Here is a 22501-nt window from a genome sequence, read left to right as displayed (position 1 = left end):
CTGCAGTCTACAATAAGACCTAGCACATAGAAGGCGCTCAAAAAGCATTTTTGACTGACTGACGATCTGGGAATTAAGACTCTTGGTTGCACCTTTAGATTATTGACCTTAAGCAATTTCCTATCAAAATTGGATTACAATTATCCCAATGGTACCTTACTGATCTAAAGTACTATAATGTCATCAAATAAAGTCCTATTTCAGTTCTTTTGATCTCAATGATCATTTTAATATTGTGAGAAGATGATACAGCCTCATGGGATTTGGTGCCTTTAATACTCTAGTCATTGTCCTCTTCACTTGCCAGTTTCATCAGATCCTCTTTGCCTTACCCATGAATGCCTTTGTCATTCTCTGCACATCAACATCCGGGAAAGTTAAGTGTGATTTCAGCTCCAACGTGAAGATAAGGACTTGACCAAGATCACAACCGATTGCCTTTCGCTTTCACTACCTTCATTTATTTGGGGAAGGGAAATCTCTAAGTAAATATATGTGAATGTTAATTTTGGAAAAAAAAAAACCTGAATTGCATGAAGTCAACAGGAATACATTTTATTCATAACAAATATGTATACATATAAGATTTATGAAGATCTAATACTTACTGAATTGTAATAAACTTGATACAAAAGACTCCAACAGATTTGTTACTAAAAGTAAGATTTGAGATATATTGATGTACAGAATCAAAGTGTTTGGCTGGATTAACTAACTCAACCCACTGCTTTGGGTTTATAGCTCAGAGTCATATAGAATATATGATTTTAATTTCCCATTAAGCCTTGAGTTAGATATTATGGCACAGACATAAACAATATGACATACATGTTCTTAACTTGCATATTGTCACTTAGGTAATAATTGTAAAATAAATCCACTGAAATTTCATTACAATGTCCTCTAGGCTAAAGCTACAGAATAATATTCATTATAGGAGAGAGATAATTATAGGGATTGGATTAATGCTGGAAATGCTTCTGGAAGAAAGTATACATATTCAAAATACACTAAAAAATCATAAACGCTTCAAGGAAAATTATATTTTTCAAAACTGGAAAATAAGAAATTTTGTAATTTGATTTTATTGACGATAAAGAAAATACTGGAATGCCAAGCCAGTATTAATTTAATGTGAAAGATTATTTTTTCATTTTCATTCTCACCAATATATCAGAATGTGATCATTTGATATAATCTACTTATTAGATGTTTCCACTTAAGTAAGATTATGTTTGTCATTGTATGACACTGGAGAATATTTCTACAGACACTGGGGGAGTGCTGAAATAAAACTGTTTGTCTAGAGGTCATGGTGGTCCAAATAGACAGAAAATAGTTTCTTCTCAGACATTTGTTATTTTAGATAATCGGTCACTTCTTTTGTTGTACGTTAATGCAGCGTATAGAACACCCAGAGTAATATGCAGTCTCTGAATAGATGTAATCTCCTTGCCTTATGAATATCCTGAAAGCAGATATAATTCAGCCATTCAAAAATTATATACTTCCTTTTATTAATCATTCTCTGCTATCACCAAATATGATAACAGTCTCTCATGCATGACACTTCTGACATGTTCATAAAGCGTCCATTTCTCACTGAAAGAAATATCTGCTTTCTACATTGGTGAAAAATATTTATGTATTCCCCAAACACTGTATCGCATAAAATGGAAAGTAGTTTCATTTCCCATTTATATTAAGCATAATCTTCAACATGTCTTGCTAGTTCACTGTGTTTCATTTTCTCTGTGAATAGTTCATCAAATACTCTCTTCTGCTTTGAAGTAAAGTAGTTTATCCAATCACCCACCGCTCCTGGAAAAATTGGAAACATATCAGACAAGAACCAATTTAAATGTATAGTATTCACAAAAGAAATCTGTTTGATTTATAACAAAATGTGAACATTTTTATCTCTTGGTGATAAGATGATAGGGGATTATTCTTTTCTGCATTTGCTCATCAGTTTCTAATTTCTTCAGTAATAGTTGCATATTAATTTGTACAGTTTAAAAATCTATTTTTTAAGAAAAAAGGGAGATTAAAAATATATAAATGTCCTACCTTTTACAGTAGCAGACAAAGAAGTGTCACACCTAAACTTAATAAACACATAAAGCAGACATAATGATACTTCATTTACTCCCCTGCCTGTGCACCTCCTCAGCATTAGCTGTGCTGATAATATACCACAGGGGCAGGTAACTGGCCTTGTTTTAAGGAAATTTATTTTACAATATTGATAACAGAGAGTTGAAAATATAAACACCAAGTTACTTGTATGATGTTCTCACCTTCACTATAAGGTGTTTGGAAGAAGTAAAGTGGAACTCTTCTGTTTTGAAAAAAAAAAGAAGGAGGGAGGATCCCAGAGTCAGGAAGCGACATTGCTGCTAAAACACACCAATTGGGGCACAAGGTCAACATCATGAGGTCAAAGAGCCTGGGCCCTTAGAAGAGCAATATGAATGTTACTAATGTGACATATCAAGATTCTTTGGTCCTTTCTGGTTCTCCTTTCCAGCTTCTGGTATCAATTCACCTGAACCAATGCTGTCTGCTTTCATTTGACCTGACTTCGATTTGCTTGTCACTTTCCAATTTATTCTTTCACTCTTTCTTTTACTTTTTTCAAGAAAAAAAAATTTTTTGAATAACATTGTTGCTATATATATGTAGGTTATGGGAAATACATATAAGCGAAAGAGATACAAATCAAGCAAATAGACTCAGCTAACACGGCTAACAAATTGGCTGGCATGCATTCTTCCAGATGGTCTTCTTTGTAAACATGTATATGCATATAAACTACATTTAAAAGTCATAATTATAACCTACTTTTTTTCCTCTTATTATATTTTGATCATCTTGTCATATTAGTATTTACACCTACTATGAAAGTCATGGTCGAGTAGAGTAAGACAGTTTGGATTCAAATCTTGACTCTATCACCTACCAGTTGCGTGACTTTGAACAAGTTATTCAGGTGTTTGGTGTCTCAGTAAAACGTGGATATCCTGAATACCATCCTCAAAGTCCGTTGTCAAGTATTAGATAAATCAAGCAATGTGCCTGGCACTTAGCAGACACTCAGTAAATGCTAGCTATTCTTACTCTGTAGTTTTCATGACTCCATAGTAAACTTCTGTATGGATATGACTTAATTAATAGTTTCTGATTAGCGGCCATTTAAGTGCAATCTAGGTATTCATTGTTATAAGCAATATTGCAACATGCATCCTGTCCATACATCTTTCCATACTTCTGTAACTTTCCCCCTAAATTTTAATATGTATGGGCCCTTGGACTTCTGACATTTACGTGGACTACTCTATATCCTCCCTTGTCACCTTATCTCTGTAGGCATCATAGTCATTGTCTAGAATATCAGCTCTGTTTCTGACTATAAGTAAAGACATCTGCAGGCACAAGTTCTCCTCTGTAAAGAGGAATATCTCTATGTGCCAAGGAGTCGGAATCAATGACTTCAGTAGTTTATTTGAAAAGATTATTTCAGAGGATGGATCCCCCACTCTCACTCCATCCAGTCAATGGAAGGAATGAAGGGAATGGGCTCTACTGACCCATCCTTGTGTTTAATTTCTCAAAGAGTCCACATTTACCAACAGGTGCTCATGGTGACTATTATCAGTGAAGATGTTTCCACCGTTAACTTTCTGTGCTTTATTAGATCCAGTACAAGGAAACCACTTATTAGATAGAATTTAACTGCATTAGAATTAATGTTGTTAGCTACAATTATGTTGCTATGATTTCATCTGGAGATATTTGCTAGAGTCACTAGTATGGCAGGTCAGAGATTAACTCTTATTCTCCTTAGAGTAAAATTTCTCAAGTTTGTAGGATAAGATGTGTGAATATTGAGTATTTTGCTTATCAGATCCCAAAGGGCAGTGATAAAAGATGTCAACAGTAGCACTGGACTCCACTAAGCATCAGAACTTCCTCATTTCTCACCATCCTCTTTACCATGGCCCCTCCCAATCTCTTTTGGTTCTTCTCCTGTTGTTTGCTTATTTCACCTTCTTTCACATATCCTTTTCTAAATTCTTTCTGTCTTCGCTTTATCTTCTCTCCCCCATTCCTTCTGATCTTTTTCTTAACCTTGCCTCTCTCTTAAGCTCCCATATCATCTTGCTCCTGTTCTCCATTCTCAAACTTCTTAGAAGAGTGGTCCTTAGGTACTGCTCCCCTTCTTTACCTTTCATCTCTTCAAACCCCTCAATCTAGCTTCCGTCCCCACGGCTATGGAAACCGCATCCACGAATTCACTAACGTTTAACCCTGGCTTTCTTCCTAATGCTGGCTGATCTCTCTTCTTGGCTTGTCTTGGGCATTTCATTCCCACTGATGTTAGGGTCCCTAGGGCTTCCCCTGCTATCCTTTTCTCCACTAGCCCTTCTCACTCACCCTGAATAATTTTACCTAATTCCACAATCTGCTGATGGCTCCTAAACTGACTTCTCAGTTGAGCTCTACCCAACAGTGGCTCACAGCCACTGCCTGAATTATGACCCTCAATGTTTCTTACCTGGATATTACAACAACCTCTTAACTGGACTTTCTGCCTCTGCTTTCACCCTCTTCTAATGAATTTTTCACTCTGATTCTATTATTTTCTAGTACACAGGTTTGACCATGTCAGATCCTTTTTTTCTTTTTTTTTTTTGGGAGGAAGATCAGCCCTGAGCTAACACCCATGCTAATCCTCCTCTTTTTGCTAAGACCGGCTCTGAGCTAACATCTCCTTTTTTTTTTTCCCCAAAGCTCCAGTAGATAGTTGTATGTCATAGTTGCAGATCCTTCTAGTTGCTGTATGTGGGACGCGGCCTCAGCATGGCCGGAGAAGCAGTGCATAGGTGCGTGCCCGGGATCCGAACCCGGGCCGCCAGTAGCGGAGTGCGCGCACTTAACCACTAAGCCACGGGGCCGGCCCAGATCCCTTCTTAAAACAGCAAACAAACCAGAAAAAAAAAAAAAAAAAACTCCTCATGATGTTCATCAAAGCTTTTTCTCTCTGGCCCCAATCTTTATCTCCGTCAGTCTGCTTTACGCATCACACTTTAGCACATAAGACTACCTGCTCTTTCTAGAAAATGGCATCCAATTCCATGGTATTTCTGGGCTTTTCTTCTTCCTGTTAGCTCTTGCTGGAATGTATTTCTTCCCTCTTATTTTTCTGGTAAAATCCTGCTTGTGCTTCCAGTCCCAGATCCACTGTGATATCCTCACCTACTTTGCTAGGAAAAAATTCTCTGTTCCGTATCCATGCTGCCATTCACATTTGCTCATATGACTAATTACAGTTGTTATAACCATGTATTACTGTCTAGATTATGATCTTCTGAAGGACAGGATTTGATTTTATTCAATTTTTGAATTTTAGCTCTTAGAAAATAGTTTAGTAATAAATATTTGCTGAATTGAATTCTCTCCTCCCTCCCAGTGCTGGTTTTGCAACTAGAAGGAAATGAAAAATGAACTACCAAAAAGGACAAATGTAAATTGCAAAGTTAAGATAATATCTGATCTACATGAGTTGGCAAATATTTGCTTTGGGAGGAATTATATTCTATTGAGCCAAAGAATGGAAATAAATGTGTGTTTTCTGGCAAGAAACCTGAGTGCATAAATGCAGAAAATTTTGTCTTTGTAAGTTATGAAAAATTTGGAAACATTTTCCCCAAAATCTGGATTAAAACTTACATAGATTTCAGAACATTTCTATATCCAGATGTACCACTCAATCTGCTTCTAAGTTAAATGTTAGGAATTAGTGGGGAAGATTTATTTCCTTTTCTTTGTGTTTCCATGCAGTGGAAGTCCTTAGATAACAACCCCAGCTTCTCTCTCCACCCCTTACATACTTCTGCAGAGTGAGTTATACAATTGATGAATTTGGGAAAATGCACTGTTCGCACTCATCAGCTCCTTTCTCTCTCCTGAGGAAAACATGTGTCCAGTACCACTCTCTACCATGCTCTGAGGGGCCAGCCCCAGGGTGGGGACAGGACTGCATTTGATTGCAGCTGAGCGAGCATGTTTACATAACTCAGGGTAAGTTATTAACAAATACACTAGGCTGCAGACCTGAGGCACATTCTTCAAATAGCTTTATCATTTCCATCTGTTTGACACCTGTGTCTTTCTCTCAGTCATTCCCTAACTGGTCATGGAAATATCAATGTCTGGAAGGAATGCAATTCAAGAATTTTATTTTATAAACATTCACTGAGGGATGACAATGTGTAGTCCATTGGGCAAGATATGGAGTGAACAATAGTGAAATGAGAGATTGAAAATGGTAAAATGGTTTGCAAACCATATAGCTGAAAAGGGGTTAATTTCCAAAATATATAAAGAACTCATGCATCTCAACAACAAAAAAACTAACAACCCAATTAAAAAATGGGCAAAAGACCTGAACAGAAATTTCTCCAAAGAAGATATACAGATGGCCAACAGACACATGAAAAGATGTTCAACATCATTAACTGTTAAGGAAATGCAAATCAAAACTACAATGAGCTATCACCTCATGCCTGTCAGAATGGCTATAATTAACAACACAGGAGACAACAAGTGTTGGAGAGGATGTGGAGAGAAGGGAACTCTCATACACTGCTGGTGGGAGTGCAAACTGGTGCAGCCACTATGGAAAACAGCATGGAGATTCCTCAAAAAATTAAGGATAGAACTACCATATCATCCAGCTATTCCACTGCTGGGTATTTATCCAAAGAACATGAAAACACAAATGCATACAGATACATGTACCCCCGTGTTCATTGCAGCATTATTCACAACAGCCAAGACTTGGAAGCAACCTAAGTGCCCGGCAAGAGACAAATAAAGAAGATGTGGTATATATACACAACGGAATACTACTCAGCCATAAGAAACCATGAAATCCAGCCATTTGTGACAACATGGATGGACATTGAGGGTATTATGCAAAGTGAAAAAAGTCAGAGGGAGGAAGTCAAATACCGTATGATCTCACTCATAAGTAGAAGATAAAAATAACAACAAACGAACACATAGAGACAGAGATTGGATTGGTGATAACTAGAGGGGAAGAGGGGAGGGAGGAGGGCAAAAGGGATGATTAAGTACATGTGAGGGGTGATGGGTTGTAATTAGTATTTGGGTGGTGAACATAATGTAATCTATGCAGAAATAGAAGTACAATGATGTACACCTGAAATATATACAATGTTATAAACCAATGTTACTGCAATAAAAATAAAAAAATAAGTTTCTATGCTTTAAAAAAACATGATAAAATGGAACTACTTCCAAGTATAAGCCCCGGGCAAAGCACCACATCTCTTTCCGACTTACCTTTCCTAAATACCAGGTTCCGATTAGATGTGAGGGCACAGACGGTATGATCTGGATCACAGTTTTCCTTGGCTGCATTATTTTTCATTTCACTGAATGATGTTTTCCAAGCAATCTTATTAATTTCACCCTCACTCACATTTATACCGAGGAAAGTAGTTATTTTCTTTATGTTTTCAGAAGGATCCTGAGCAACGAGCAAATAAATAAAAAAAAAGCGTAACTCATCACAATGCCAAATTCATTCCCTGAAACCTGAAAACAGAATTCATTGATTGATTTCCTGTTTTAACTTAATTTGACTTAAATTTTGATGTTGAAATGTTAGGGAGGACTTACTTTCTTCATTTCTTCATAGAATATAATTAGAATGTTTTTATCATTTTTGTGCTCTTCCCAGCTTAAAATGTGATCAAACCAGGATCCATATACAACTAGAAGAAAAGTGAATTGTTGTGTTAATATTAAAGATGATGGCTTTGCATCCCTGGGTTCTTCCCACTTCAGTGAAATAGGCAAAATAAGGTACACACTTATCAGAGTTTGGAGTGAAAGAGTTTTCCTTATAAGAGCTCAATTTCACTATTGTTTCAGCTAAATACAATATTGTGAAATGAAGCTACATGGCTATATTTTTTAATAAGGCTGTGGTGTTTTTTTTTCTTATTTCTTGTAAATATTTTTCATCATCCAGAGAAGTGACAGCACAAATAGAGATACACATTTTCCCAATAATTATGTTCTGATAACTACTTTGGATCTTGGGAGAAATAGAGAAACCTTGATCATGTATCATTTTTTTTCTGTATAGTTACATGCTTTTCATAATAATAAGTTCTTAGCATAAAAAGTTTATAAACTTCCTCCAAAAAAAAAAAAAACAGAATTCTTTTCACCTGTCTTAGTTCAGGGCTGTAAAATACAGTCTTAGGGGTTTATCAGTAGCCGATATTATCTCTTTGTTTTTTTTGTTTAATTGACAGCCTTAAAAATTTTCCAGGGCTTAAAAGTAAAATATTATCATGCAAAATAACCTCTATGGCAGTGATGATTAAAAACAAAAAGTGAGCAACTTTTTACAGCAAGTTGACTAGCTTGACAATCTAAAGTATAAAATGTAGTAATTTAAACTACTACGTATACATCTTTCCATGCATCCTTATCGTCCAAAGATTTAATACTAGCTAATGCCCCAATCATAAAAGAGCTACTCTACTAGCGATTTCCTGAAGATCTGCTGACTATTGATTCATTTAATAAACACTTTTTAAGCCATTAGTGTCTGCCAGGCATTTTGCTATACATCTTGAACATTAAAGCTTGGAATAAATTGAAGTATAATTAACTGCAAACTAAAACTGCAATTTTTCGTGGCTTTAGCTCTTGAAGAAGCAAAGGGCAAGAAAATAACCATAATGTATTTTGAAAACAGAATTTCTGGGACTACAGCGGTATCGTTAGAGTCAGCCCAATTTTCTACTCCATGGGCCCAGGGAGCTGTATATAAGAATTGGTGCTTGGAAGAGCTGCTCTGATAGTTCTCGGTTATCAGCAATCTCACTGCTGTTTCAATGACTTACATCATACTTTATCTTAGAATTACCCAAATTACCATATCAGTGATAAGGGATGTAACTTCTAAGAATGGCCAACCTTTTCCCAGACACAAACACATGGTGGGAGGCAGATTGATTTTTTTATCAGGCAAATTTAGGAAGTTAACTAGTCTCTAGGACCCCAGACCATGCTCACTGTCTCTACCCACCTTACTACCTACACCTCCCCACACACCCCCGCCCCAGGCAGCCACAGCCCAGCCCTCATGGGTAATGTCACTGCCCAGAGTTGTTGATACTGTGGAAGTCCTCAATACTGTCAGGGGAGCCCATGCTTCTGTGGCTGGGAGCCTGGGGGGAGATAGAGACCCAGTGCCATACCTGGTGGTTAGATGTAATTGACCTTGCCCATTACCATTTTCAGTAGAACATGTATTCCAACATACCCCAAATAGATTTAAGAATAAACTTTTGGATCATAGCCTGATTATAATTTGAGAGTCAGCTGTTCTATTATTGACTAATTAGTTTATACTCCACCCTGTTCCAAAAGGACTTAAGCCAGCCAAAAAAATCTAAAGAAATTGGCTGCTTGTGCCTTCCTTACTAATATAGGAAATTACAATTTTAGTTAATTTTTAATCAGAATCCTCATTGTCCAGGTCATTATTAGACCTACAGCTTTGAAGAAAATAGAGCTTCCAAAACAGATATGCAATCTTCCTTTTATGGGAAATGCTTTTCTCCACATCCTTCGCTTAATTACAGAATTATTCCACCACCTCCTGTCCTTACTATATGCCTGGATGGCCCTCCTGCTATCCAAAATTACTTGTTCCCCTGAGATGCCCCTGAATAGAAGTTGCTTTCTCTCAACCAAGCCATGTGCCTTAGGGTCTGGAGAGAGAGTCAGCAATCTCACTGCTTCCTATTGAAGGGCAGGAAGACTATCCTCTACCCACTCTGGGTCTTTTCTGGCTGGGCTACACGTCAAACTGACATGAGACCAAATAGCAGGAGAAAATCAAACAAAGCTTTATAACATGTATACATGGGAGCAGCCAGGGAAATTGAGTTTCTAGACAAATGGCGGAGGTTTTCACCTTAAATAGCGTATTCAGGCAGACAAAGGAGGATGCTGGGGGTGGGGGTAGTCAGCTATGGGAGATTACCAGAAAGCACAGTAAACAAGAGTATGCAGATTTAAGCCCTCGCCTTCTGCACTGATAAGAGTTTCTAGAGATAAGGTCATCCCCCTGCTTCCTGGTACAGAGAGGGTGATACCTATACAAATGGAGATTTCCCTTATAAATGTAAATGTCTCTTACAAAGGGTAACTTCTACTTTTCAGAGCTTCTATCTCTTCTGCAGTTTCTTAAAAGAAACCAACCCAAAACAATCCTCATGCCAGAGACACATTTTGGGGTGGCCAATTCAGATCTCCCACACTATCAACTTCCAGAACGTCTCCCTCCTTTAAATCCAGGCTCCTTTAAGACGCATGTCCTCTGCATGTGCCACTCTTTCCATCCTTGTCTCAGTCAGAAATTGACCTTCTGATGTCTCTCCTACAGTCACTGAAGACTCTGATTTTAGATCACAGTTTTCTGTGTCATCTCAGGTCTTGCCATCAGCGGGAGTGACTTTAATTGCTAGCTGCTACGATATCCTATTCAGACCATTTTTGTCTTTTTCTATCTTCACTTGCTTCTCCTTGCTCATCCCCTCAACAATTTTCTTGCCAATACCTTCAATTCCTTGCCCTCATTGTTTATTTCAATCACCTGTAAGACACCCAATATTGAATCAAAACACTTCACCTTCTTTTCTTCTAACCCACTGCTACTGAGTTCTGCTGATGAATTTTACACAACTCTGTATTTATACCACGGTAAATTCAATTTTTCCAGCTTTAAAAGTCCAACGCTGCCTGGCAAACCTATTTGTCCTGCCTTAACACATTCTCCTATTCTTCACCTCAGCTATTTCAAACTTCCCACACTTTCTGCAAACTCTCTGCCTCACTCTTATATCCAATTATAACTAGCATCTTAGTTTCTAGTTTCTAGAAAACACTCTGATGATAGATAATTGTGCAGAAAACAAAATTCATTGGGATGAAACGGCCTAGCAAATACAGAGTTCTAATATAAAAGTGTAGAGGGGGCTATAGGAAAAACAGTAAAATGCTAAGATATTATTTCAGTGAGATATTAATCTGTCTGGCTATTGCCAGAACACAATTTATAGTTACCGCTTAATTTGAAAATCTAAAGCGTATTTGTAAACCATCTGAGAGATAAATTAGATGATTAGATAAATGTGTAGCTACCTGTATTTTTATTGCACTATATTGTCATATAATGTGTATTGATGTCTATGGTTTGGTGATGGGTGCAGGATATCATGAAACCTCAACATAAAATAATCTTTCTAGATAAATATCTACTTGTAATATTTTCACTCTAATGTGAAACTATTTAAGTCTTCATCTGTCTTTTTTTTTTTACAATTTTTTTATTTATTTATTTTGTTCCCCCAAAACCCCAATAGATAGTTGTACGTCATAGCTGCACATCCTTCTAGTTGCTATATGTGGGACGCGGCCTCAGCATGGCAGGAGAAGCAGTGTGTTGGTGTGCGCCCAGGATCCGAACTCGGGCCACCAGCATCGGAGCACGCGCACATAACCGCTAAGCCACAGGGCCGGCCCTTCATCTATGTCTTTAAAAGTTTATGTCTACGGGGTCAGCCCAGTGGCGCAAGCGGTTAAGTGCGCACTCTGCTGCCGCGGCCCCGGGTTCCCCAGTTAGGATCCCGGGCGCACATGGACGCACTGCTTGTCAAGCCATGCTGTGGTGGCGTCCCATATAAAGTAGAGGAAGATGGACACGGATGTTAGCCCAAGGCCAGTCTTCCTCAGCAAAAAGAGGAGGATTGGCAGATGTTAGCTCAGGGCCAATCTTCCTCAAAAAAAAAAAAAACAAAAAATAAAAAAAAGTCTATGTCTAATAGAATAAACAAATAGGTTTCTGCAGCAAATTTTAACCATTACTTAATTTGAACATCTAAACAACCCTGCAAAAGAGGTAGTGTTATTAGTCCTATTTTATATGAGGAGTCTGGATCTCAGAATGGTTAAGCTACTTGTCTGAAGTCACACAGGGAATAAATTAGTCAGGACTTGATCCCAGTTCTTCTGTCTCCATAGCCTGTTCTTTCTACTATATCATGTTGTCATTTGCAAGAGAAATAACCCTCCCCTCAAAAAGCCACTGAAGAAAGTCCCTGAAACACAGTCACATACACCTAACACCCTGACAAGAGATTTTCACGTATTGAGGTATATGGGGTAACTATTCGGGTTCAAAACTGATTCTGCTTGAATTAAAAAGCCTGACTTACGGCCTATCAAACATACATTGTACATCTGCTTAACTATTAAAGAATGCACTCTTTTAAGATAAGAATGCATACTTCCCCTCCTACACCCTATTGGTAACACCCTATTGGTAACACCAGGATTAATTCCTTTCCTGACATCATGGTCACGTTGACCTGCTAATTTGCAATTGAATACCTCTTTGAAATTTTGATTAAAATGTATCCTGGGTTTGCTTAACGTATGTTCTTCGTTCTAGAAAGATATAAGCCTGTACCAAAAACCATGCTTCTCCGGAACGCTTTCTAAGGGCTTCCTGGGTTATAACCCTCACTCTGTCTCAAGTAAACTCACCTTATTTCTCTTACCTATAGAATGGTTATTGGTTATTTTGCATCGACAACGCGCACACACACACACAGGAAAACAACCCTATCTTATAAAGAGTAAAAAGTGAAGTTAGTACTCCATCTGAGTAAATAAAAAAAAAATCTTCAGTGGTTTCGTGACTATTCCTGGTCGACAGGGTTTGCTCAGGCTGGATTACCCGATTGCAGAATACAAGCCAAATCCCTCTATAATTATAAAACTATTTACTCAACTAAGAAGATGTAAAAGAAAAGAAGCATCTGGAATATTTTTTCCAACTACCCTCTGCCCTTCCCAGGTATTCTGCTAGGACTCCTGATAAGGTGGTGGTAGCAGAGGTAGCTGCTCCATGACAGCTAGATTGCCTCCCTGTATGTGGCCCGGGTTGGCCTTTTTGTGGCTGCATTCATAGAAAAATAATCTCTAGAACAGCAGCAGTACCAGGCCTGCTCTACCTGGCCCTCGTCAGACCATACCCAGAGGCTGCTTTGCCTTCTGGGCTCTGCAAAATCCTAGAGAGGCGGCCGTATTAGAGCTCATGCAGCGCTGAAACAGACGTGGTGAACCACAGTGTAGAGACGAATGCAGCTGTTCTTTTCTTGAGGAAAAGCAGACTCAAGATCTGTTTTAAAAAAATAATTTATGTATTTAGACTCTGCTTATTCCAAAAATGGAATTGAGGCAGAGGGAAGCATGCTAACTATCTTCAAATATTTAGAAGGCTATCCTGTGGAGGAGGAATTCATGATCGGGGGACAGTTTTTTTGCTGGATGAGTTATGGCACGGCAGTACGAGCAAAGATTTTGGAGCTGACACCTGAATTTAAATCTCGGCTCTGCTCCCTATTAGTTACACATCTGTGGACTAGTCATTCGGCTTCCCAAGGTCTGCATTTTCCTCACCTGTGAAACGAGGATAATAACATCTCTCTCTCGTGTTCTCATGAGGGTGAAATGAGATCATGTGTGCAGAGCACTTAGCTAAGTGTCTGTGTCACATGGTAAGATTTTTTCTTAGCATCTTAGGAGCACCAAGATGGAACGTGTTGCTTTGGCGCAGGAGTAGAGAGTGTGAACCTCTTGTCAAGGTTAAGAAGTTCAAGTTTAGCCTCTGCAATTCTCAGGGGTGTTGTAAAGGTGATTTAAACATCAGGTGGACGTTTTAACCAGATGATATTTAATGTACCTGTCATTCTTGAAACTTTATGATTCTACTAAATGTGTGTCATTACAAAGGAGGAAAATAGAAAAGGAGTTGAAATGTGTGAGTGGGGTATATTCTTCCACAGGGAATATAGCAAAACAAAGTATTAAACCCTGACGATGGTGAGTTCCCAATGTCCTTGTGTTAAGGTTACACTTGGTATGGCCTCTCTTAAATTAACAAGCAAAAGCTTAACAATTTGCAAGTAAAACAGTGAAACTAGCAATTAAGAAGATCTGCTCTAAACCCAGTAAGAGATAAGATCTTCTGGGTACACACTATTTCTAGATTATGTCTCTTCTAAATTCTGCATCGTCTTGGTATATTATTTTTGTTGATAAAAGCCTTAGGGATTCAGAATAATTTTTTTAAGAGCTCCAGACACCAATGAGTCAGGGAAAAAGGAATAAGTTCAAAGGTCACGCATGGTGGCAGGACCAACACGTGATGCGCAGCTCAATCAAATGATGTGTCATTGCGGTGTTTTCAGGATAAATTACTTTCATAAAACTAAGTGTCGAGATGGCTAATTCTTTCATATTTGTTTTATTTGGGGAATTTTGTTTTTGTGTGCATGTAATTTTGTGTTGTTTTGTTTTCCATGCAGGTCTATACAAGGCATGTTTCAGACTACCTGTCTAGGTTTCCTCTGTATCTTGCTGTATACTCCAATCAGTGTATCATTATTTCACTGAAAAGACTGGTGATATATGAAAAAAAGAGCTGCTTGACCAGAATTAATCTCTGTTTGAAAACATTAAAACCAGCTCAATAAGTAATTGCTGATATGTACTAATTACCCAGAGGTGATAAGAAAGACCGTGAAGAAGCAAAACAAGAAAGAATTGCTTAGGAGAAGTAAAAGAATAATCTATTCAAATGCATTTCTGAAAGTAGGCAGTTCGTATCCATTTAAACTTTTGGCAAATGCTTTCGTTTTAACTGGAAAAGTTCACTGTATATTATGAATAAAAACCATTGTTCTATTTACCGTCTCCTCTTAGGAACAGCTCTAAAAATGCAGCCCAGGTTTCGATGCCAGGGAGATTAGGGTTATCTCTGTAGTAGTGGAATAGAGAAACAGCTGTATCTTTTGGATTCCTAATGATGTAGATAATCTGTTTTAAAAAAAAAAAATCAATTTATTTTAGAATGGAAATAGCCCCAGTACAAAACATTTCCTATAAGAAAGTAGCCCCTGAACTTACCTGTGCAGTTCACAACTTTTTGGCAGCTTCAGCTGATTATTAAACATAGACTTAGGCCAGTGTTTCTCAAAACTTAACATGCGTAAGATTCATCACGGGGTGGGGTGGGGGGGTGAGGGGCTGGGGCCGGCCGCGTGGCTTAGCAGTTAAGTGCTCCCTCTCCACTACTGGCGGCCCGGGTTTGGACCCGGGCGCGCACCGACGCACCGCTTGTCCGGCCATGCTGAGGCAGCGTCCCACATACAGCAACTAGAAGGATGTGCAACTATGACATACAGCTATCTACTGGGGCTTTGGGGGAAAAAAAGGAGGAGGATTGGCAACAGATGTTAGCTCAGAGCCGGTCTTCCTCAGCAAAAAGAGGAGGATTGGCATGAATGTTAGCACAGGGCTGATCTTCCTCACAAAAAAAAAAAAAAAGATTCATCAGGGGATCTTGTCCAAGTGCAGACTCTGATGCGGGAGGTCCAGGATGAAGCCTGGCATCCTGCGTTTCTAACAAGCTCCCATGCAATGGCAGTGCTGCCACCCCACCGACCACACTTTTTCAATTTATGTGCTAAATTTGGTCCTATCTTTTTAGGGACAGACATGAGAAACCCCTATTCATCTGTAAGACAAGATTACTTTTTTTTTTGGTGAGGAAGATTAGCCCTAAGCTAACATCTGTTTCCAATCCTCCTCTTTTTGCTGAGGAAGATTGGCCCTGGGCTAACATCCATGCCCATCTTCCCGCACCTTACATGTGGGACACCACCACAGCATGGCCCGAAAGCAGTGTGTAGGTCCTCGCCTGGGATCCGAACCCATGAACCCTGGGCCGCTGAAGCGGAGTGTGCAAACCCAAGCGCTATGCCACGGGGTCAGTCCCAAGATTACTTTTTTAATATCCATTTATTATAAAACATGATTTATATACAGTAATATTTCTTACAAATTGTCTATTTCTATTTATAGGAAGAATGATGTTTTGTAATTTCCTTTTTCTACAATTTAAACCCCAAAAGGGTAGGGAAACTGAGATACCTTCCCAATTTACATGAACACTGCAAGTGCAATGTAATTTGATTCAATAGATATTCATTTAGTACCCATGTATACCAGGCAGGACATTCCAGGTCCAAGGAATATAATGATGAGTAAGACAGAAATGGTTCCAGCCCACTCAAAACTTGCAGTCAGGTGAGGGAAGCGGATAATTAAACACACTCTTGACAATGCAGTGTTATGAGGGTTGTAATAGGGAAGTGTGGAATGCAGTAGGAGCAAAGAAGAAACCTCAGGAAACCAGTGTGAGAAACTGGATATAATAGGACTCTCTTCAATCATGGTCCACACTGCATGAGTACTAGATGTTCTCCTTGCTTTATAATTGACAATCTGGTGGACACATCTTGCATAGGTAAGAAAGTGTTTACTGGGTCTTTTTTTTTTTGGGGGGGGAGGAAGATTGTTCCTGAGCTAACATCTGTGCCAATCTTTCTCTATTTTGCATGTGGGACGCTGCCACAGCATGACTTGATGAGCAGCATATAGGTCCATGCCGGGGATCCAAACCCTCAAACCCCAGGCCACCGAAGCAGAGTGTGTGAACTTAACCACTATGCCACCAGGCCGGCCACTACTGAGTCATTTTTAATACATAACTATTTTTCCATATTGTGTTCATAGTCCAAATATGGTATGTGATCCTCATGAACAGCACCTGCTCCTTTTGAGAGATGTGTAAAGGCCACTGTGTACAGAAATAAACAGCCACCTTTACCCCTTCTCCCCATTATCTTCTCTTCATTCCAAGAGGTAATTATGGAGTAACCCAACCCCTCAGCCTTTCTCTAACTGCTTGCAGCCTCTCGAGCAGATTCACAGAACCCCAAGACTCAGCACAGATTAAAACTCCACTGCCTTAACAAAAACGGAAAAAATGGCAGAATTTTAAGATGTAGCCATCCAGTTGGAGAGGTTTTTTTTTTTTGGTAGAGAGAAGAGTATTTGAGGGCCTTTGGGGGAACCCCTAAAATTACATGTCAGTATTATCTAGTGGGAAAGGCAATGCAAACCATTAATACGTATTTTACCAAAAGAAGTTAAAAGAATGTGTTCTGTAACTATGTGTGGTGATGGATGTTAAGTAGACATATTGTGGTGATCATTTTGCAATATAGACAAATATCGAATCATTATGTTATACATCTGAAACTAATGTAATGTTATATGTCAGTTATAATCAATACAAAACACATACAAAAAAAGAATATATTCTAAGAAATCATAAAAAATATTAGGGGGAGATTGAGGGATATAAAGGGAAGGCAGATTAGTACTCTGGGAAAAACTTAAATATTAACTAAATATCATGAAATGAGCTGAAAACATGAATTTCACATAAGAGAGTTTGGAAACAAAAAAGGAGAGACAAAGATTGGGAAGAAAGTACAGGAAGCTGAATAGGGCTGAGAGGTGGTAGGGAAAGATCGGAGGAGGAACTTACTGTGTGACAGCCCTGCTGGGGCAGGTAAGCCTTGTCCAGCCCCTAAGCTCTCAGGGCTAGACCATCAGCAACAGAGGCCAGGTCATCCTCTTGGGACACCAAGGGCAAAGAGAGTCTTGGTTTCCATTAGAGTTGTACCTTAAGGCTACACCATTAGTGTGGTGGTTTTAAGAAGCACCCTAACCTTTCTGAGCTTCAGTTCCTTTGCTTATGAAAGGAAAAATACCTACCCTTATCATTGTCGTAATGTGTCTATAAAACACAACTTAATCTCTGGTAGCCATTTGTTATCAATGTTATTGCGTTACCCTAAGGGTTATTGCGTTTATCAGAGTCTTTTTTCCCCCCGACATCTCTCTGTCTTAGAGACAATCTGTTTGAAATGAAAATGCTCAGTTGAGTGAAAGTGTAACCAAGTTAGTACACCTTCCCCTGTTCTGATAGATTTGCTGGGGATAAAGGCAAATTTCTAGGACATTTGCCTCTGGTTGATCGTGTTTGCTTTTATTGGGGCAGAAGAGCAGATGGTGTGCATAGAGACTTTGTGCTCATAGAGTTATCATCATAGGAAGATCTGCTCTGATTTATGCCCATTTGACTGGTAGGTTGTTTTTGTTTTTATTTTTAGAATATGGCTGGCATTTTTTTTTTTTTTTTTGTGAGGGAGATCAGCCCTGAGCTAATATCCGTGCTAATCCTCCTCTTTTTGCTGAGGAAGACTGGCTCTGAGCTAACATTTATTGCCAATCCTCCTCTTTTTTATCCCCCAAAGCCCCAGTAGATAGTTGTATGTCATAGTCGCACATCCTTCTAGTTGCTGTATGTGGGACGCAGCCTCAGCATGGCAGGAGAAGCGGTGCGTCGGTGCGTGCCTGGCATCCGAACCCAGGCCGCCAGCAGCAGAGCGTGAGCACTTAACCGCTAAGCCATGGCGCTGGCCCTTGGCTGGCATTTTTAAAAAAGCTTCATCACTGGGAACTTGTTACAGTGGACACATATATCTTGCCTTTGCTTTTCAAATATTATTCTTTTTTTCTGATCAAAACAATTTAAAAATGTTCCTCATACAGACGTCTGTAAAGAAAATAAAATCCAACCCTAATGTCTTACCAAAAAAAGCCACTCAGTGGCCGGCCCCGTGGCCTAGTGGTTAAGTTTGGCACACTCCGCTTCCGCAGCCCGGGTTTGCATGTTCAGATCCCAGGCGCAGACCTACACCACTCATCAGCCATGCTGTGGCAGCGACCCACTTACAAAATAGAGGAAGATTGGTGCAGATGTTAGCTCAGAGCAAATCTTCCTCAGCAAAAAAAAAAAAGGGGGGGGAGGGAGACAAGCCACTCCACATGTTGATATATTTACATCTAGTCTTTTTTTATGTGTGCATATGTATATTTTAACTAAATTGAGACTATTCAGTATATATGGATTTAAAATTTGCTTTCTACTTAACCTCGTTCCATAAGCATCTCTCCATGAAAACATAAATTTGAATAAGAAAGACATGAATATAGAAAATATTCTTTTAAATTACAATTAACTTTTAAATAATAATAATGTGTTCACTTTAAAAATAGCTTGAGGGCCGGCCCCGTGGCTTGGCGGTTGGGTGCATGCGCTCCGCTGCTGGCGGCCTGGGTTCGGATCCTGGGCGCACACTGACGCACCGCTTCTCCGGCTATGCTGGGGCCCTGTCCCACATGCAGCAGCTAGAAGGATGTGCGGCTGTGACATACAACTATCTACTGGGGCTTTGAGGGAAAATAAATAAATAAATTAAAAAATTAAAAAAGAATAGCTTGAGGTAGCTTTGCTTTAGGGTTTTATATACAGTTTTTTTTTTTTATTCTTTTCCTATATAATCTCTTGCACAAATGATAGATAAAATAATTAAAATAACATCAAGGCAATCTTTATTTCCCTGGACATCAATATTTAAAATAAAAAGGCTAAAACTGGATTCAGAATAGAATATGACATTGTCTAGCGTAATTATGGTTGACATGCCAGCATAATATTTACATAAAATAATTTTATGAGCTAGATACTGTGGTAACACCTATACATGTATTATCTTATTTAATCTTTGCCACGCTGTTTGAGATGGATAGTATTATTCCTGTATCAAATGAGGAAGCCAAGGCTCAGAGAGCTTCAGCAGTTTTCCAAGGTCACACAGCTTGAAAGGGGCAGAGCAAGAATCCAAGCCCATTTGTAGTACTGCTGAGCCTCTGCCCTTAACCATTGAACTTACCTTGCATTGTTTTTCTTTAATATCAATTGGTAGCATGTTGTAGCTCAAATGCGTTGGAATAACTCTTCTCTTACAATACATTTTCAGCTCCTCAAATTTAGACATGTCTCCCAACTCAATAGGAGACGTTAGAGTAATTCTAGCATTGGGAATGTTCTCAATGACTTCTGCAATCCAGTGAGTACCTTCAGACAAAAATAAAACAAAACACATTTTTTAATTAAATGACACTCTTGATGAAAGGAATATAGAAAATTAGCATAAGGTTATAAAAGCAACGAATGCATTAATTTTATTATAAATCGTTATTACTACCTCTTGACACTCATTGAAACCTGTTGAAACGCTTGAAATGTCGATTCATTTTACAGGAAGAATCATTTTAAAGACTGTGAAGAGCTATGAGAACTGTGTCTGCTGTTTCCTCAGCTTGGAATGCTCTTCTGTGCCACCGCTCTCCTCTAGTGCCTCCTCCACACACAGTTCCTACTGGTCCTGCGAGCTCATGCATATCGCTCTTTTATAAACCGTCTTCTGAATCCTCACTCCCCTGGCATAATTGCTCACCCTTTCTGCCCCTCCAAAGCAGCGCACACCAGAGTGTAGTTACCATTGCTTGTATTCATGTCTTTCTCCGCATTTCTCCCTTGAAGATAGACACTGAATCTTATTTTCGTTCATGTGCAAATACATAGCAATTGTGCAAACAAAGCATTTGAACAAGGAACAGAGGCTATATTCAAACACTGTAGAAATGCAAGCCTGCCACCATGATGTCTGGAAGGAATACCACTTTATGTTTACATAAAGCAAATGTGAGTATGCTCCGAGGGTGTAGACAACAGTAAACTGAAGCAGAGAAGTAAAAGTTTGGGTGGGAAGGATGTTTTGCTAATTTGAAAGCAGTCCCTAAAGAGCTTAAAGTGGGCCTAGTTTCCATTTATCTCATTGGAATTCCAATGAGATGCAATATTAACAAACGTACAGTTGAATAAATATTTAGAGTTTAAGCAGTGCTCTCCTTGGCAGTATATGTTTTAAATTTAAGACTATTTTAGATTATAATGTTAATACGTCTTAAATATTTATAATTGTAATATTCATATCAACATGACTCACATAGTAGTGATATTTGTATTATTTTAACAAAATACATTGATTTATTCTGACGAAGCGTGCTGCTGAAGGGGACCTCCTGGCAGCTGGTGGGAGATGTCAAGTTATAGGCACCAACATGTACAGTGGAAACTTATATATGATTGTTTATATGTGGTATAAATCAGCCACCTGTTCCAAGAACCTTAAAAGCATCATAAATTACTTTCTAAACTAACATATCAATTTAAGGTAAGATATATTTATTCACAGAGGAACCTATTACATAGAGAGAATACTGAGGTATTCTGGAGGCAATCATTTAATTTCCATTTGCAGCAGTATTTTCCAATAAAAGAGACACATATATAGTTTATATTTATTCTCCAAAAGCACCCTGGGAGATCTGGCCCTATGTGAACTCTGCTTCTTCCAATAGGAAGGGCTTCTTGGGCCTGACTTACAACCAGATGAGGGGACTACAGTGCACACACAACTTGAAGGGCCCTTAGCTCTTAGTTGCTGAACCCATGTTAGCAGATAAATGCCCATCCACACACGTCCACTATTCTGGAAATAGCAGCAAGCAGTTGGATATTATATATCCTGGTCACCTCTCAAAAACAAAAATAATATATAATTAATTTTGATTATCCATAGAATGACATTATTCATAATAATGGTTCTTTCATGAGTGTATACCTATATGTGGAAATAAATTTTGAATAATAAGGCATAAACTTTAACAATAAAAGTATTTGTGGTTCTTATTAGCCCAGAAGAAAAAAATTACTTATTTGTAAATCAATCATTAAGTATAAATTGAACAAACACTATTTAAATATTGCAATGCCTGGCACAACGTCTGAAGAGAACGTTATAATGTTACAGATATTATGCTTATTATATATATCTCTCTCTCTCAACATATGTATGTCTTCATGAATAAAATTGAAACAAGAGTATACTAAAGCTCTAATTTCTCCAGTTGAATTTTCTCAAAGCACATTTTTCAGCTCTCTAATGTCAAACTTTTTCATTAAAATAAGCATTCAGGATACTTTAATTTCCTGTGGAACAATTCTGAAAAACAACTGTTTGGTAAAAATTATTATTATATTTGTTATTGTTATTGTATTTCCACATTTTAAAAAGACATTAAAATAAACTTTACCAGATTTTGGATAGGATACCAGAAACACATCATCTTCTCTTGCATGGAAAGAATCCAGGGAATTTAGAAGTTCTTCTGAAGACACAGTAGAAAAAAGAATCCCCTTGAATTTATGAAGAACACTTGACTGGTTCTGGGATGACATCTTTCATCAAATCAATCAAAAAAATATTTGCTAAACACTGACTTGACACAAGGCACTGAGCAGTGCCCCTTGAATTTAATCCTAGCTCAGTGGCAACGTAATCTTAGAATTACTGAGCTGGCATTCCAACTAGAAGAATATATATATACCTTTTGCAATTCTTCTCAAGATTAATTTTTAAACCATAACTGAGCCAAAGTCTACTGTGAAAATGATGTTATCTGAATTTTTCTGATAATACATGTCACAAAA

At 38.4% G+C, this 22501-nt stretch overlaps 1 protein-coding gene across 1 annotated transcript; it reads right to left on the bottom strand.

The window, feature by feature from the left end:
• Positions 1-1326: 1326 nt before the first annotated feature.
• LOC131416251 (sulfotransferase 6B1-like) lies at positions 1327-22249 on the bottom strand. Its single transcript, XM_058558663.1, has 6 exons — positions 22105-22249; positions 19836-20020; positions 14874-15000; positions 7711-7805; positions 7372-7558; positions 1327-1821 (listed from the first exon to the last, which is right to left on the bottom strand). The coding sequence occupies exons 1-6, from the start codon at positions 22247-22249 to the stop codon at positions 1703-1705; spliced, it is 858 nt and encodes a 285-aa protein (XP_058414646.1). The 3' UTR covers positions 1327-1702.
• Positions 22250-22501: the final 252 nt, after the last annotated feature.

Source organism: Diceros bicornis, chromosome 17, assembly GCF_020826845.1.
Source record: "Diceros bicornis minor isolate mBicDic1 chromosome 17, mDicBic1.mat.cur, whole genome shotgun sequence".
Taxonomy (NCBI): domain Eukaryota; kingdom Metazoa; phylum Chordata; class Mammalia; order Perissodactyla; family Rhinocerotidae; genus Diceros; species Diceros bicornis.
The sequence above is the reverse complement of the archived record's forward strand: the minus strand, read 5'-3'. Positions and strand labels throughout refer to the sequence as shown.

What these genes read in the sequence shown, in the direction of transcription:
- LOC131416251 (XM_058558663.1), bottom strand. Translation starts at nt 22,249, where the DNA reads ATGTCATCCCAGAACCAGTCAAGTGTTCTTCATAAATTCAAGGGGATT. An exon ending in GGTATCCTATCCAAAATCTG is followed by an intron (nt 20,021 to 22,104) that starts GTAAAGTTTATT and finishes TTTTGTCTGAAG; the next exon opens with GTACTCACTGGATTGCAGAA. An exon ending in TTAAAGAAAAACAATGCAAG is followed by an intron (nt 15,001 to 19,835) that starts GTAAGTTCAATG and finishes TTTTTAAAACAG; the next exon opens with ATTATCTACATCATTAGGAA.